Source organism: Protobothrops mucrosquamatus, unplaced genomic scaffold (genome assembly GCF_001527695.2).
Source record: "Protobothrops mucrosquamatus isolate PMUCROS unplaced genomic scaffold, P.Mucros_1.0 scaffold935, whole genome shotgun sequence".
Classification (NCBI taxonomy): Eukaryota; Metazoa; Chordata; class Lepidosauria; order Squamata; family Viperidae; genus Protobothrops; species Protobothrops mucrosquamatus.
In genome coordinates this window covers 216,236-228,899 of record NW_015387185.1, presented here as the reverse complement: position 1 = coordinate 228,899, position 12,664 = coordinate 216,236, and the positions used below count along the sequence as shown (strand labels likewise).

The 12,664-nt window shown below is 40.3% G+C and overlaps 1 protein-coding gene across 1 annotated transcript in view; it reads right to left on the bottom strand.

The window, feature by feature from the left end:
- Positions 1–1,778: 1,778 nt before the first annotated feature.
- LOC107290598 (rho guanine nucleotide exchange factor 37) overlaps positions 1,779–12,664 on the bottom strand; it is a 46,793-nt gene continuing 35,907 nt past the window's right edge. Inside the window, exons 9-12 of the mRNA XM_029284779.1 lie at positions 12,023–12,352; positions 11,656–11,784; positions 6,491–6,663; positions 1,779–1,848 (exon numbers count right to left, since the gene is read on the bottom strand). Coding sequence (XP_029140612.1) covers positions 1,824–1,848; positions 6,491–6,663; positions 11,656–11,784; positions 12,023–12,352 — 657 coding nt within the window. The 3' untranslated portion in view covers positions 1,779–1,823. The remainder of the gene's footprint in view (positions 1,849–6,490; positions 6,664–11,655; positions 11,785–12,022; positions 12,353–12,664) is intronic.

The following is a 12,664-nucleotide window of genomic DNA, read 5'->3' as shown; positions in this document are numbered from 1 at the left end:
TTGAATATGCTTCCAATATTTCAGAATGCCTGTTAGAGCAGTGCTGAATATTTCATATGGTGGAATCTCCACTAATACGTTATAGTGTCTTCTAGAGTTTTCTAACCATTACTGGACTGATACAGCAATAGTAATAGCATTTAGGCTTATATACTGCCCCATAGTGCTTTATAGTACTCTCTGGGCAGTTTACAAGGTAGAAGCAACAATCTGGGTCCTCATTTAACCAACCTCGGAAGGATGGAAGACTGAGTCAACCTTGAGCTCCATCAGGATCAAACTCCAGGCTGTGTGCAGAGTGCCTGCGATACTGCACTTTAAACACTGTGCCACCAGTAATTCTCTCCAGTAATGGGAATAGCCGTTGTATCACCTCAATGAAGGTTACTTAAAGCAAATATTTATTTGTTAGATTTGTGTACTATCTTTTCTCTAGAAACTAAATACGACTTACATAGCATTATTTTTTCTCCCAATAGCGTATATCTTGTGAGGTGAGTTGGATATAAGAGAGTAACTGGCTAAAAATCAGCTACTGACTTTCCATGGTTGAGGGCAGATTCAAAACCAGTTTCTCCCTGTTCTTAGTTAAACACTTTATCACTATAACACACCACAGCCATTTTGTTCAGTTTATTAAGACTTATATATTACTGAAGAGAACAACTGGGCTTATTAATCTGGGAGTTGTACCATAGATCATTGGAAGATTTTGAGCTGATTCCTTTAGCTATTTCTTCACTATCATAAAACCAAAAGGACTTTATATCAGTGAAAGAAGAAGAATGGGGCTTCAACTAGCCCAGGGGTCTGCAACCTTGACAACTTTAAGACTTGTAGACTTCAGCTCCCAGAATTCCTCAGCCAGCTAAGGAATTCTGGGAGCTGAAGTCCACAAGTCTTAAAGTTGTCAAGATTGCAGACCCCTGAACTAGCCTATGGCTTATAGCTTCTTTGTTGTGGTTTCTTGCTAATTGATTGAGATGGGTGTTTTGGAATGAGTTAGGAAGAGACAATTCCCCTTCTAAGCCCTTATTGCACCAAGCACAGTTACATTTAGGTGTCCTGCAGAAATCCTTGCTCTGAGACCATGCATTGATCAAATGCAGGTAGTCCACATTAGTGACTGTCTCATTTAGCAACAATTCAAAGTTATGACAGTGATGTAAAAGTAACTTTACAACATCTACAACCTTTCCAGGTTTGTAAAGCAAAGGAAAGCTGAAGTAAGATTGTAAGCACTGTCGTGGGTTCACTTAGCAACCGCTTCACTTAATGACGGAGTTGTGGGTCCCAAATGTGATCACTGAATGAGGACTATTTGTAACACAGAAATTATTCTAGATTACTACAAGAACCCTTCTTTCCAATATTTGTCAGCCTTAGATCAAGAAATGCCATCACAACTAAAAGTAGCTTATGTACCTACATTCCTTCATAGTTTTTCAATAAATATGGCACAAATTCACGCTGAATTTCTGAAACTGAAACTCACAATATTCCAGAGGCCTCCTGGCCTCATTATCAGCCTCTTTGTCCATAAAATGTCATGAAAGAAAAGGCAAGAGACAGGCAATGAAAATATAGCTGACTTCTAAACCAAGCATCACTTAACAGTTGCGTTTACTAAGCCGGAAATGGTCAAAAGGGTGAAACCCATCCAGGTGGCTGTGGGGGTAACACCACCAGGTGATTGGAAGGCACGTAGCCCCTCTGTCCATTCACTTCCACCAAGGACCAGTCTTTGTTTCCCTTTTTATCATGGGGTTCCAGCACAGTCACTGATTGGCCAGCTTCCAGACTGACTTCCTGAGTGCTCCTGGCTACGAAGGGATAAGCAGCACGTACCTAAGAAAAACAGAAATCTATATAAATAAAAATGTAAATGTTCATTTGTTCAAAATCTTAAATCTCCGAAAGATCTTCACCGATTGCTTTGAAATTTTGAAACAACGTTGCATTCGAATATGCGTGTGTTTTTATATACCTATATTACAGTATATAGATGTCACACCTGTGATAGGTAAAAACATGCTTTTTTTGAAAAGCAGTGCCATCTGTTGGACGTAAAAGCAACACACGCTTTTACCAGACTGAGTCACAGCAACGCGTGGCTGGGTACAGCTAGTAATTAATAAATATTATAACAGTTATAATACAGGATATTATTTTGATCATTATACTACAGGATATGATGCAAAAATAATAATAAATAAACCTGGCCATATCAGATAACAACAACAACAACAACAACAACAACAATAATAATAATAATAATAATAAGTTGGAAGGGACCTTGGAGGTCATCAAGTCTAACCCCCCCGGATAGGCAAAGCAACTTTCTGGGATGCCTTTCTGCAAACATCTCGAAGAAGCAGAAATTTGTTATGAAATTTATGGCAAGGAGCCATGCCCAGAGACAGAATAGGTATCTAAATTTGTGGAGTTTATGCAGGACACAAATGTGTTACTAGTCCAAAGAAATAAGAACTTTTGATTGTCAATTGCCAGCCTGCAGGAAGCTGGTGAGGCAAGAATCTCTCATCTTTACACCAGAGAAAGCTATATTATAAATAAGAGAGAAGAGGCAGAATCTTTCAGAGCCAAGAGACAAATGGGTGAAATAAAAAGGGGAGAGAAAGAGCCAGGATCTAAACCTTGAGACTAACATATATGAAGAGCCTGGCTCCTCCTGGGTGTTGTTAGATGAATTTTCTTGCCTGTATGGCTTCCTAATGCTCTGCAGCAAGTCGGTTTATGTAACCTTGTGTGATGAATGCTGAGCAGCGAGGGGCATGAATGAAAAGAAAATAAATGGAGGTAGTGGCAGGCATAAAGAGCTGTGAATTATTCAACTCAGTTCTTGATGCTGGGCAAGCTAACAGCAAACCTAATGTAAATGTCAAGAGTATTTGAGCCTTGAAACGCTCTTTGCAGTGGTCTCCTAGCACCATCCTAGAGGTAGAGGAAGGGCAACATAAACCCCTCTCCCCACTAAAAGAAGTCTTTCCAGACCCAGGCAGTGCAAAGAAAGATCTTCAGGGAGGAAGATCTAGCTTGGCTCTGACCACATTCCCTTTGCGGAGTTTCTGAGATTGGGCATTGTCCACATTGGAAGGCCCCAGTCTGGGAGATTGGTGGGAAAGGGGGGGGAGGGTACTCTGGCACTGGATTATTCCCTCTGAGAGTTTCCTAGTTCTGCACCCAAAATGCATGTTGTTAATGAAGGACCGTTTCTATGTTGCACAGCATTGAATAAGAAGAAAGAGGAAATTGACATTTGCCCAGGGTAGCGGAAATACTAAGGGTAGCGGAAATACTAAGGAATTTGCCCAGGGTAGCGGAAATACTAAGGAATAAGGAGCAGATTCAGGAGATAATCCTGCTTTGGTTATACTTAGTCTGTTTCAGGAAACTATGGAATTTGATTTCAGATAAGGAATTGAGAACCCAGTGAGCTGTTACTTTGATTTTTTTTTTTTTTTAGCTTCACAATGCATCTCTGGTAATTGCACTTTTCCTCCTCGTTTTCATGATGTTGTCTTCATCTCCTCAGCTAGGCTGCAGGGAAGAGCAGAGATCTGCCTTCTGCAGAGTCCTTTGTTTGTGCTACTCCTGACTGGCACTTTCCAGGCCTTACACAGATGCCTTATGGATATTGCTTTATTGCCCTTCAAAAGAATATTTCACCTGCTGTTCTTGAGAAATCCCTCGTTCTGGGCTGAGCAGATTGATTTAAATGGGGAAGGAATACTACAATATTCAGTGTTGTGGGTTCTGTCCCCTTCGGGTCCATTACAAGTTTTTCTGTTGGTTTTACCAGTAAAGAGTTTCATGTTGCTGCACCATTTACTATTATCACTTTGGGAAGTGGGTAAAAAACAATTTTGTTCACTCCATATCAGCATTAGGTGATAATATGCACAGACCAATCTCACTTCCATGCTCATGGCTGCATACTAACTCCTTCTCGGTGCTGCCAACTACAGCATTAGAACTGGGTTTCTTGCTCATGTGTGGCCCTTATTCTTCTGCTTTTACCCCGTGTTCCTCTTCTGAGCCTCTTACCTGTTAGATGGACTATTTGTAACTACAGACTTAGTACTTTCTCAGAAGACCCCTGGACTGAAATTTAGAAGCAACTCATCTGAAAGCTCCAGAGGAGGGACATTTATAAAGTGGGGGTGAGCTTCTCCCAATACAATAGGTTTATGTTTTTTAGGAAAAGAAGCTTATTCCATTCTGGTTTAGTGGCACTGGGTGATGACTTATCACTGTTACAAAATTGTATAATAGTCTCCTTCACTGCTCAGTGTTCTCAGGGTCCCGAAGATGCAGTTCTTACAGCAGTTTCTGTAATGCACTATTATTATTTATGATGCCTGGGGGGGTGCCAATTTGCTTACAACGCTCTAGCTTTAATAGCACTAGCTGCCAGGATGAATACTATTGTTCTATGCTCATATGCATGGGCCAATTACAGTAGCATGATTTCAGAGGTCCACCCTGATAAATGTGTTCTCCATGGATGTTGCTGGGGTGCTGGTTGCCAAGCTGCTCTGCAAGTTCTTGGATTTCATCTTGGTATCTTGTGGCGGGTGCTGGAATTCCTGAGGTTTTTACTCTTGGATGGCTTTGACTTACATACCTTGGGAGAGAGGTCTGATGTAGCTCTTTGTGCTCATGGCCTTAATGGCAAACATTAATCACGTGTAAATTGCAGCCCTAACTTTTGCAAGAGAACACAAGCTAGATCTGGTCTTTATTTTGAAGCAGATGAGATGTGATCTGAAGATGGAAAGCATTAATAGCTGTCCTCTGGGACGCTCTGCAGCTCCACAAGGATGGAGGATTGGTTAGAGCCATCCACCCCATCACCCACAAGGCATCCAGAGGGCGTTTAGGGAAATACCCCACAATTTGGCAAGAGTTACATTTCAGAGTAGTCAGTCCTTAGAATGTGGCCAGAGATGATGGGATTATTCCCATGAGGCTTTCCCCCAATTATTGATTCAAGTAATTCCTTAATTTAATAGAGAACTCAAATAAGTGGAGTGATGGAAAAGAGATCTAAAGCAGGGCTGTCAAACTGCTGGCCCGCGGGCCGGTTTCATCACACCGAAGCCGCGCCCACCCCATTGCCGGCAATGCAAAAAGAGTCACGATACGTCATGACATGTCATGTGATGTGGCAAGTTTGACATCCGTGATCTAAAACAATAAAGGTATATAACACCAAACATTAATGAAAGATCATGTTTCAGTCTACACAATGGTGCTAAGAATTGCAATGTGGCAGTTCTTCTCTTCACTTCTTTCATCTGCAGATTTGTGCTGGGTTATATACCATCTTTTAGGGAAAGATAGACAGGACGAAGGGACTGCAGGCAGGCTGGATGAATTTGCAGATTTCTGGCAAATAATTTCACTTGATAGGGTTATCTATCATTTGAATTTTATCAATTGTGATTTGGATTCAGGCCCCTCTTTGCTCTCTCAAATAGCTAGGCAGGGCATGGCTGGCTGGATCTGGCTGGATTCAGGAAGTATTCAAATGGTTCTCCAAATAAGGAAGTAATGCCATTTTACTTTGAAAGAAGCAGTAGCCATTTCTGGATCTGGTTATGTTTAATTAATTTTGCCTGGGGTTCAATCTCCCTGTTTTTAGAGAATGTAGTTGAAAAGATGGTAGGAAATCAGAGGAACATCATACAAAAGATCTTAGAGGAAAGAGGTTTTCTAGATCTTTTCCAGTTGGGATTCTAGTTATGAGACAGAAATAGTATTAGTCATGGTGGTTAATAATTTTCATTCTGAGTTCATGGAGACTAAACTTTTCAGGGTCCTATTACAGCTTTGACTCTTGGCTCCTACACAAGCAGCTACTGAGTGCCCAACTCTAGCTGGGGTGTCTGTTGTGATCTTATGTATTGTTGGACACAATCATATAAACTAGTCCTTCGTGTGACTGCTACTTCTTATCAATCTTTGTTTTCGTTTTCATTGCTCATTACAGGTATTTTTTTTTTCATTTAACCAATACCTTACTAGTTTCCAAATCTGACCCACATTCAGGTTTCCCTTTATAAATGTCCCAAGGGTGAGTCAGCATATCTGGCCTATTCCATATAATAATAATAATAATAGTAAAGTTGGAAGGGACCTTGGAGGTCATCTAGTCCAACCCCCTGCTCAGGCAGGAAACCCTATACCATTTCAGACAAATGGCTGTCCAGTCTTTTCTTAAAAATCCTTTTGAGATCATAACAAACTACCTGGAAAAAAATCACTTGAGAGGCATACCCAAGTTTGCATCCTGAAATGGCCCTGTTAAAATATAAATCAGCATAACAGGACAGGAGATGCCATTATCTGCCAGTCTCTAGCCATAAATTCACTGCCTGTTCACAACTCATACTATTGTCCTTAAAAATCAGAGCAACAAGAAAGAGAAGGAGAGGTGTTGCTGAAGAGATTGCACTTTACTCACCTGTAAAACTGGAGTGCTGAAGTACGCTGGGGGGTTGGGAGTTTGGGGGAAGTTGTAAGTAGGATGCATTTGCTCAGCAGCATCACCCTGGGGCAACGTTGTTGTTCTGGGCTTTGGGTTGGGGACGTAATGGTACCGTTGGAGCTTTCCAGGTGACACGTAACCTCTTGGACCTGCATGGTACACAAGAGAGGTAAGATTAAGCTGAAGGCTAGACTGCTGACAAGAAGTGGATCGTTCCCTTGTTGTTTATCAACTAGCAGATGGCTATATAGTAATGCCAATGAAAGCAGCATGAACTTGACATAATTGGAAAAGAATGGTGTAGAAATAACGATTTGATATAAAAAGGAATGGACAAAAAGACAGCATTTAGTGTAGGAAAGAAGAGAGGATGTGTGGGATGTACCAATGAAAGGATGTGATTTTTACAAGAGTTTTTGGCAGGATGTAATCTGTGCTATTTTAAATCAAGGCCAGGAGGAGATATTTTTTGAATACATTAAAACTTTACAATCATATAAAAATCCTAATGTTACAACCACAATGGCTAAACTTTTAACTATGGCTATAGAAGTAAGGTTTTTATTAATTCATTAATGTTTGCATTTTGAAATGCTTAACATAATATCTATCAACTTATTTATCTCAAACTGTTTTATTTTATACTAAAATACTTTTTATTTTACCGTATCTGTATTTTCTTATATGTGTCTTTCAGCTTAATAATAGCACTTAGCAATAGCACTTAGACTTATATGCCGCTTCACAGTGCTTTACAGCCCTCTCTAAGCAGTTTACAGAGTCAGCCTATTGGCCCCAACAATCTGGGTCCTCATTTTACCCACCTCGGAAGGATGGAAGACTGTGTCAACCTTGAGCCAGTCAGGATCAAATTGTTGGCAGTTGGCAGAATTAGCCTGTAATACTTCATTCTAACCACTGCGCCACCACGGCTCTTAGAGTATAATATGATTATGTCATGTCATGTTATAGAGAGGAAAGAAGATGAGTGGGCTAGATGACAAAAATTAGCACAAATATGATGAATGGAGACATGAAGGGGAGATATAGAGCTATAGAATTAGAGTATGAGGCGTTTAATATCGGGAAAGAAAGGCAAGAAAAAAGAGAGGGAAGGAACTGGTTGGAGTACAAAGGCAGAGAGTGATAGAAAAGTCAGTATTAAAAAAGGAGAGAGCGGAAAGAAAGGGACAATTGAGGTTCTACTCCTGGTTTAGGCAAGGTTCAACCAAGGGACAGGCAACCTGTAGTTCAATGGCTGGTCTTCTGGTTGCTGAAAAGAACCACTCTTCCTTCACCTCTCTCTGCAGTTTGGACAATGACCGTCTCATTTTCTGGCTATTAGGACTATAGTACAATTGTTGTAAAAAGGCATCTTTCCTGTCTTTTGCAATTATCTAATGCATGCAAAATCTGGTAGGGGAACTTACAACACCTGGGCTACTTCAGCTATCCTACCACTGCTCTAGTTTTCTTCCTGATATTTGATTTTCACAGTTCAGAGAGTAAGCAACTCTCCCTTTAATTAAAACCATTTAGAAGTCTTTTTTTTTTCTATCACCTCCTAGTTACTCAGATAAATCAGGGGAAACTGTCCCAAGGGGGAAAGTCCAATTCTCATTAATAAAATGCAATTGACTAGGAATTATATTCTTAGTGGGAACTAATAAAATATAACTGGCTAAAATAATGTAATCAAATTAAAGGTCCGTTTAATCCAATACCCAGCTTTCCACAGTGGTCAACTCTCGATCTCTGAGAAGCTCAGCGACTAGTATTTCAATTCACCCAACTATAGAAAGGCATATAAAGCCACCTGTTCAGTAGAAAACACTCAGTTAAGCTAGAAGGATGACAAAACACTGGATGGGTCTTAATCTATTTTTTTTAAAAAAAAATATTAATGGGTTTACAACACAAATAAAAACTATACTGAAAAGTTAAAAAATCTGCCAAAGGAAGAACTACAAGTTCCTTTTTTCCCTTCCACATTAGCTAATCAGACTATCAGATCACCTGTTACATGAGCAATAGCACTCTATAATAATCTTCTCCAAATTGCTGAACTCCAGATCTGATAGGACTATAATTCCCCTGATAACCAGCCAGAGATTTAGGAGTTGTAATCCAACACATCTGGAGCCCACCAGATTAGGCTTAATGAAATATTCTGTGGTTATGATTTAAGCTTCTTATCTGATGCAGTAGGGATGTAAAAGATATCAGACGCAGATTTATTTTATATCAAAAGGCTGCACTTCATCCAAGACTGTTCTGCAGCCAGATCAATTTACCCATCCCTTTTTTTCCTGCTAAAAAAGTTCTAAACGCCAGTGTGTATTTTGTAAAATAGTCCTTTTGGATCATTTGAATTTATAAGTGCATCTTTTCTCAATACCACTTTCGGTCACTTAAGGATTTGTTGCAATTACAGCATAGATAATTCAAAAAATATAAACCAGGAAAGTAGACCAGGTTGTATAGGAAACAGCAAATATTACAATACAGCCATATAATCAGCCATCATGGGATTTTAATGCATAAGCAGAATACAAAAAAATATTTTGACTATAAACAAACAACTTCCTTCAGTTGAGTTTGACTTTTATTGATTTTAGGGCATACCTACTTATATTCATGTGAAAAAGAAAATACATCCTGACTAACACTGATGATGTTACCTAGTTTGGGTAATGAAATGTCTGCAAGAAAACAAGCAAACTCAGAGAGCACTAAGGACCCGTTGAAAATATGTAAAAACCATAAAACACAAAGGGGATGTATCAAGACATAGTAAAAACCACCTGATCCGTAGCAGTTTTTAAAAGTAGGTAAATACAGATGAACAACAACACATGACATATATTATGTTATCATTTATTTACAAGCCCTGAGGATTCCTGATAATCTCCCATCCAGATCTGATCCTACTTAGGTTTTTGAGGTAGATTTCTTATACAACCATGGATTTTTTAAAGGCAAGTACAATGGGGAAAAAATCATTATTTTTCAAATTTCACAAAACAGAATAATGTGTGACACACAGACTGGGTTTAGACCAGGGGTCCCCAACCGCACACCCACTTGTGCTAGGACCCATCGACCCATTTGCACATGCGCGTGGGGCTAGAGGCGGCTGCTAGCACCTGCACAAATGGGGCCACTAGTGCACATGGGAGTTGCGTGGACTGTTTGCACATGCACATGGGTGCTAGTTGCGGTAGTGGCTAGCTCCTGCACGCATGCGCAAACGGGGTTGCTAGCACCATGCGTGTGCATGCAGTCCCATTCACACGCAGCTCCGTTCACACGTGTGCACGCACGCATGCACACAAATTTCTCAGCTGCTCCCTTTCCCTCTGGGCTGCCAGCATGAAAAGGGTGGTGACCTCTGGTTTAGACTGATCAGACCATCCCAATTTACCACTCGTGGTAACAAAGAAAAGAGGTCCTCGGTGCTCTTTTGAGCTCGGTTGTTTTCTTTGCAGAGCATTCATTACACAAACTAAGTAACATCATCAGCCTTGATGATGATTACCTAGTTTAGGTAATGAAATGTCTGCAAGAAAACAACCAAGCTCAGACAGCACCAAGGATCCTCATTTCAACCCTGAGCTACAAACATTCTCCTTTATCGCCCCAAAGAAAAGGGTTCTGGGTGGTTGCAACACTGACAGTACCTCCTGAATCTACCAGCCATCGGTTTGTGTTGCCCTTGGAGTCCGTGCCATGCAAAAAAGCCACTATTTGCCCCCTCTGCAGAGTCAGGTCCATATCTTTGCAGCCACTGGTTTCGCTTGTCACCTGGTACAACTTATCTGGGCCATGTTTGTTCAGAAGCAAAAGGACCTTCTTCTCCTCTGCAGAGCTAAGAGACTATTGAAAAGGCAGAAGGAGAAATGAGTCAGAAACGTATCCCCCTGTGGAAGCAACATGCTACCGTGTTTTATGCACTTAGAGTATATGCACGAATCATAATGAAACAAGGTGCTAATGCATCTAACCAAAAATATCCTAGAACAAGGTGTGACAAATCCTGAAAATCAAGCATATTTTGCACGCTAAGTTTCAGAAAACAGAGAGAGTAGGCAATTCTGCAAATGGGGTAGAGTAGGACTGCAAGAAATTGGGCACTGGGAAAAGGAGAAGGAAAATTAGTCTCATCTGTTTCTAATACTACCAGTTCTATTTCTTCTACAGAGCAAAAGAGCAATACATTTGCTTGAGACAGCTGCTGCAGAATCTTAGCGCTATAGCCTTTCAAACCACCAGACTGATCTAAGGTCAACTACTCTGAAAATTGTCAGTAGGCTAAATATAACATGGCTAAATTAAATAAAAAAAATGCAAAGCATAATAATTGTCTACTTGTCAGCCTTCCATGGCTGGGGATGCAAATATCTAGAATCTGTCCAGATGTTTTATGTGTACAATTCTCAAATTATAAAGTTTAAGCAACATGGCCAGTAATTTCTTTAATGGCAAGTCATTTAATGGTACTCCAAAATCAACCAGCTAAGATTATCTGCTTTATCCTTCCTAATGCTCCTATTGGCGCTGAGATTGTTTCGGGATTACTAGTAACTAAATCTGTTGAGTCAGAAATTGTTACAAAACCATCCATTGGCCTACAATTTATACTAAAGCCAACATCCGCTGCAGAAATAACATCTATATACAGCATGTATGGGTCAATGACTCAAAAAAAAAAAGATAGTTCTTAAAAGGGTTTATACGCTTTTCTCCTAAAATGCATACAATGCACAAATAGGTTGCTTAGTAAAGATATCTAAGTGCCTTAATGAAAAATGTGACATCATAAACTAAGTCTCATCTTGAGTACTTCACAAAAGAGTAAAACAATTGGTCCTAACACAAGCGAGCAAGTCTTTGAATTATTCACTTCCCTAGCACTCAAATTCCAAGTTTATACACAAGACAATCCAAGCATCCAAATATCACAGAATATTACTGGAGAAGAACCAGAATTCACTTGGAATTAGCATTTGAATTCACTTAGAATCAGCATTTGCTTTTTCCATGCCTATGTCAGATATTTGTGAATTATCTAGCCAAGAGTCAGCTGAGGAAATCGTGCATGAGTAAGCACACACCCGCTTGCTTTCCCAGTAGCATCATACCTGCACAACGGGGTTTGACAAAACAGTGTCAAACTTCTTCTGGAGAAAGGACAACTGATCTTCAGCCTGTTTTAAAGTACTCATTACCATTTTCCAAAATTCAGTTGCAGAGAGATGTCTATGGGGCAGCTGTAAAAGTAAGTCTAGAATTAAATGGCTGAAAAATAGTATGCGTAAAACAATTACTCTCCTAAGATGCCTAAACTTTGTAGTGGCTCTCCTGCCATTTATACTATTCATAACAGGCTGCACATCAGCACTGTGTTTTCAAGGAAATGCTACATTTTTTCTTCAAGGATATGCCTTTTGGTTGCATGCAGGGGAAAACAATCAAATAGAAATCGCCTCATCCGTTTTTTGCTCTTACCTGGACAATCTCCCCTTCTGCCTCTTGGAGGACTTGCTTGGCCAGATCCCTCTGAAGAGTCACAAAAGAACACAGTATGCAGGCCAGCCACTTCAGGGCCACCTGGTTGAATGTAGGAAGCTCAGATACAAGCAAGGAGTTAATGCCAAGATAGGTATTCATGACAGCCTCCTCCTCATAGGTCACACTGCCCGTCTCGTTCCTCTTCTCCTCATACTCCTCATAGTCAAGCAGCTTGTCCGAGCGCTTCTTGATCAGTTTGTGGGGTCCTCTCAGAGTCTCCGACAAGTTGCACAGTGGCTTATATACCAGGTGCTCAAGCCTTTGCTTCTGTAAAGGAAGAGAGGCAGACTTTTCTCAAATTTTGACCACTTTTGCTCTGTTCTGAAGTGAAAGATCAGAAGCTTTTGGGCTGAGGGTCTCTGATGCACCTCCTTGCTATGTGCCTAATATTTAGAGAAATCTTAGGTACGCTAGGAAAATCTCAAAGAACTCGCTTTGAAATTTTGGAGCATATGACATTATGCTCCATTTCTCAGAAATTGGCTCATTGGTGAGATGAAAATTTCTCCTTTGAAAAAACCCTGTGCAGTATCTCACAATGGTTTATCATCATTATGTTCTTCAGATACGCTGAGACCG